General features: G+C 47.2%; 1 protein-coding gene across 1 annotated transcript; it reads left to right on the top strand.

The window, feature by feature from the left end:
• The first annotated feature begins 435 nt into the window (after positions 1–435).
• Positions 436–4517, top strand: LOC142579993 (ADP,ATP carrier protein-like). Its single transcript, XM_075690704.1, has 2 exons — positions 436–657; positions 3343–4517. Exons 1-2 carry the CDS (start codon positions 501–503, stop codon positions 4083–4085), a joined length of 900 nt encoding a protein of 299 aa, XP_075546819.1. The 5' UTR covers positions 436–500; the 3' UTR covers positions 4086–4517.
• Positions 4518–4975: the final 458 nt, after the last annotated feature.

Below are 4975 nucleotides of genomic sequence, written 5' to 3' on the forward strand. Positions count from 1 at the left end.
AGTTACCAAAGAAACGTCAGTACATAGACTTCGGAGGCGGTTCATGAGATGGTTTGCTTGTCCAGTCGATTGTTCAATGTTCCACTTGATTCTTGTCTCTTCGCAGGAACCCGAAAAGGCGACGAAAAAGGAAGAATTGGACGACTGACCATGAAAACGCCGGCGCACACATACGCGACCAGATACACCCGTATCCCTGACGTCACCGCACGCTCGGCTTGGTGACGCACGTGAGATCCACAGAGACCGGCGGTTTGCCCGCCTGATTGGTCAGTTATGAGTAAGATTTTTTCTGCAATTAATAAATATTTTCGCCATTACAGAAAAAATATAAACATATTTAAAGTCCTAATTTGTAGAGATTCAAATGTTTTATTTTATTTAAAAATCACAGTTCCGGACCAAAAGAGCACGTCCGATAAAAGTGGCAAGCCCTCCTCCGCCGGCTCCTCTGCTCCGGTGCCTCCCTAGCAAGCAGGCCTAAGAACTTAGCAGCAAGCATGTCTTTCGATCCCGTTTCATTCGCAAAGGATTTCGTCGCCGGTGGCGTCGCCGCGGCCATCTCCAAGACGGCCGTCGCCCCCATCGAGCGAGTCAAGCTTCTGCTGCAGGTGCAACATGCCTCCCAACAAATCACCGAAGCCCAGCGATACAAAGGTGAGCCGGAACCGGTGAATTTCCGAACGCCCGGCACCGTAGCACTGACCTACAAAATGAAGGGGTGGGGGAGGGGGGGAAACACGGCGCGGCCGCCATCTTGAATCGCACGCGCAAGCCACATTGGCCTAGGCATTTTTCTTTCTTTCTGTAGGCCGGCAATGCAGCTTGCATGTATTAACCGCGGCGGTTACTTATCGTTGACCATTTGTGATATAAAGTGCGCACTGTACCTGGCGTGTTTCGTCTTATGTCGACATTGAAAGTGACAGTGGTGTCGCCGGTTGAACGAATGAATGACCTTTGCCGGTGACCGGTAGACCCACCTTGCTATAAACTTTACTGGCAGCGAATTAATTTTCCTACGAAGCTTTAGTGGCGACGCCTACAAACCTACAGTAATTTGTAAGCGTTTTAGGTTTCTTGCTGCCTTTTTTTTTTTTTTTGTGATGTAGCGTGGTCGACGCAGAGACTCCCGTGTACCTCGTTATGCAGCCTTTTTCCTCGTGACTACGTAGGCTTGACTGGCGGGCCAGTATTCCGTTCTGTGGAGCGTAGCCAAGTTAGTCTAATATAAATCCCACCCACTAAATGCCGCTATGTCTGCCCTTTGACCTTGGGCTGTTCAAGCCGTGTCATAATGAGCTTTGTGACTACGGGTTATGTTTTTTTTTTTTTTTTTCTGAACAGCGAAGTCCGCGTTGACGGATGTAGATCTCATCGGCCTTAGCTTGCTTTACTTGCATGTAGCCCGTAATGCTGACAGAAGCCGCTCGTTACGTTTAGCAGATTTCTTCCATTTTGCATTGCTGTATCTGTACTCGCCGGGCAGTTGAACGGTTTTTCAACGCTGCTACTGTCTGTGTTTGACGTAAGCTGCTTGTAGCTTTCTCGGCAAACCGTCGTGTAGTTTCCTAGGTGCCGTTTCTGCACCCACCGTTTTCTTGAGCCTGCGTTGTTGCCGAACTCATCGCACAGTTACAAACTCGAGGCATCAGTCTTGCTTCGATGCAGTCCGATAGTCGCGACTGCAGCTGTCTGTGGACTGGGGTGGGAGTTGATGGCATAGTTCGCACGCATTTTAATTACAATGAACTCATACTTCAGCGAACTTCAGGGGAGCCAAGGACATGGTTTACTTATCTGAAAGTTCACTAAACTGAACTTTCACTAGAGTATGCAACAGCATAGGGCACAGTAGACGAGTCAAGTGAAATATTTGTGGAGTTATTAGCTGCATCAGTGTATACGAGGTCTTTAACAGTTAACGTTGCTGCCTCTCATTTAGGGAACTATAATTGCGATTTGCACCGATGCTCATAAAGTGCAAGAAGTGACACGGCTGTCCAGATAGTGTTATTGTGCACTCCTGGTACAGCTTGTTGCCGAAATGCGAAGTCTCGCAACATTGCAAGGCATCCTACAGCCTTGGCAAGACAGTATTTGCCCCAGACATTGCATCTTCCTTGTCGCACTCTTCTTCGGCAAGAACATTGGAAACAGTTTCCAGATCTAATAGTTCAGCACGAGCTCGCGCTCACTGCACATAGTCTTCAAACGAAGTGTTGCTGTTAACATCCAGTGGGTGACCCATCCCAGAGTCCACTACCCCCGGTCGATCACCTCATCGCGCTGTTCCTCTTGCTCTTTCACCGAATAGGGGAAAGGCCAGGTTTATGCTAGCACTTTCTGATTGTAGCTGGCGTTACTGTCCACCAGGAGCCTCAAGTTCATTCAACTGAAGTATTTGCTATGCATAAATTCGTCTAACTGAAATATTTTTGCATAGAATGCATAGGAAAACCACTAGGGATTTTCTAAAAGCATGTTGTTCTGAAATATTAAACTGATGGTCATACAACTGAGATTTTACTGCATCGGCTGTCGCAGCCAGCTGTTTTTTTGACATTGCCTTGCTCAACTTGCGTGCATATGCGAAAGTTGCCTGTAATTGCAAAAAAGAGGGCTGGGGGAGAAAGCTTGCAGTGTTTGCAACAGTTCCCTTCACAAAGTAATAGGAAACTCCAGATCATTCAGCTACCATAGAACGGCCAGTACGTGAATTTTTTCTGTCTTCATGCTTGTAGCTTCAGACGTTCTTCTGGTTTAGTTTATTACACGTTTGTCTTCATTGTAGCAAATTTGCCATTCTACTTTTCTAAATACAGAGTGCAATAAGCCTGCATGCATGCATAGTTGCAAACTTTTCTTAATGCAATATTTTGTTCAAATATCTTATTGAATTTGCAAGGCCATTAGAAAGCAGGAAAAACTTAAGCAAAACCCTGTACTAACCATTTTTCCCATTCTCTATAACTGCCATCCTTGCAGCTATTGTAGAGTAGTGCATGTTTGCACAAGTACTTTCTTGTACAATGTAGGTAACTTGTGTTTGCAATGCAAATTAAGAAAAGGGTACCCAAATATCTTAAATATTTGGTCACTTCTTTTAGGTGTACATGAAACCAGTGCTAGATTCTTTATGGGCGCAGTCTCTGCCTTTTAATGCTTGCATTTAAACACAAAAGGGCATTAGACAAGCGATGGCTGCCGAAACAACTCGTGCAGTGCGATTTTGTTTCTGTGGTAATCTCTTGTTGAGTGTGCTGGTTTTGAATTTGTGCTTCTGGCCTTGCTGAGGTCTGTAAACAGCAAACTGATGTTGCTAACATTTTTTTTTTTCAGGCATGGTTGACTGCTTCGTCCGCATCCCCAAAGAGCAGGGCTTCCTCAGCTTCTGGCGTGGTAACATGGCCAACGTGATCAGGTACTTCCCCACCCAGGCACTCAACTTCGCCTTCAAGGACAAGTACAAGCAGATCTTCCTCGGGGGCGTCGACAAGAAGACCCAGTTCTGGCGTTACTTCGCCGGCAACCTGGCCTCCGGAGGTGCGGCCGGTGCCACATCCCTGTGCTTTGTCTACCCGCTGGACTTTGCCCGAACCCGCCTGGCTGCTGACATTGGCAAGGGTGCCGGTCAGAGGGAATTCAGTGGGCTTGGCAACTGCCTCGCCAAGATCTTCAAATCCGATGGCCTTGCAGGTCTGTACCGTGGCTTCAATGTGTCTGTCCAGGGCATCATCATCTATCGGGCGGCCTACTTTGGCTTCTTCGACACTGCCAAGGGCATGCTTCCGGACCCTAAGAACACTCCCATAGTCATTTCGTGGCTCATTGCACAGACTGTGACCACAGTGGCAGGCATCATGTCGTATCCATTCGACACTGTCCGGAGGCGGATGATGATGCAGAGTGGCCGGGCAAAGGGCGACCTAATGTACAAGAACACCATTCACTGCTGGGGCAAGATCTACAAGACGGAAGGTGGTGCGGCTTTCTTCAAGGGAGCGTTCTCAAACGTCCTCCGAGGCACCGGAGGCGCACTTGTGCTGGTCCTGTACGACGAAATCAAGGCCTTCATCTTCTAGGGACCTCGCACTATGTGCATAAAAAAAGAAAAGTTGGACTCCTGAGAGCAAACAAAGTGGTAACACAAGCTTTGCTGAGGCTTCAATGCCTGCCTCCCCCACAGACTACTTGTTGATGCAGTTTGTTCATGCCTCCTGGCTTTTTTTTTTTTTTTTTTTCTTGAGTTGGGTTTTTGTTGAATTTTTATAGCCTCCACTGTTCTGCCTTGTGGCATGTCTTTGTGGAAGTAGACTCTGCAGGAATTAAGAATCATTATCCTCCTTCACCGATTGGCACTTAACTTAATCGAAGCATACACATTCCACACGCCTGCTGCTAATTCAATGGGGTGAACACAGGGAACTTATTGTTGCAGAGTTCTGCGGGGGGAGGGGTGCTGTTGCTGAGCAGTTTTTGAAGCTAGAACAATAAAGGTGTAGAAAAAAATTGAACCTCTTGTTCCTGCTGTCTTTATTAGCTGCTGTGTTGCTGTGGCTTCCTATCTCTGTTGCAACACTTCCAGCAGACAGTGAATGTTCTGTGTGGTTCTGTGACCCCTGCTCACAGGTGCATATAGTGTGAGGCATGTGTGCATTGAACAAACTACTGCTCAGCTGTGAACTTCACCTTGCCACCAACCTCCTTGCTTTGCACATGCCCCCCCAGTCTTCATCCATTCTGTCCTTGTCTATACAGAGTTGCTATCTGCTGTGTCCAGGGACAAAACCCACAAAAGTATACTCAACTAGTTCTTTTGTACAAAGCGGCTGGTATACCACGGGCCACTTGCGTTATGTGAGAACCTGTGTGAGGGAGAAAAGACCCTTTAGTAGAGAACTACTTTAAGGTGATAAACGTGCATGACTTTCGGAACACTACCCAAACGTTGCACCACAAGGAGGTTCTGGGC

The sequence above is a fragment of the Dermacentor variabilis genome, chromosome 4 (assembly GCF_050947875.1).
Source record: "Dermacentor variabilis isolate Ectoservices chromosome 4, ASM5094787v1, whole genome shotgun sequence".
Lineage (NCBI taxonomy): Eukaryota > Metazoa > Arthropoda > Arachnida > Ixodida > Ixodidae > Dermacentor > Dermacentor variabilis.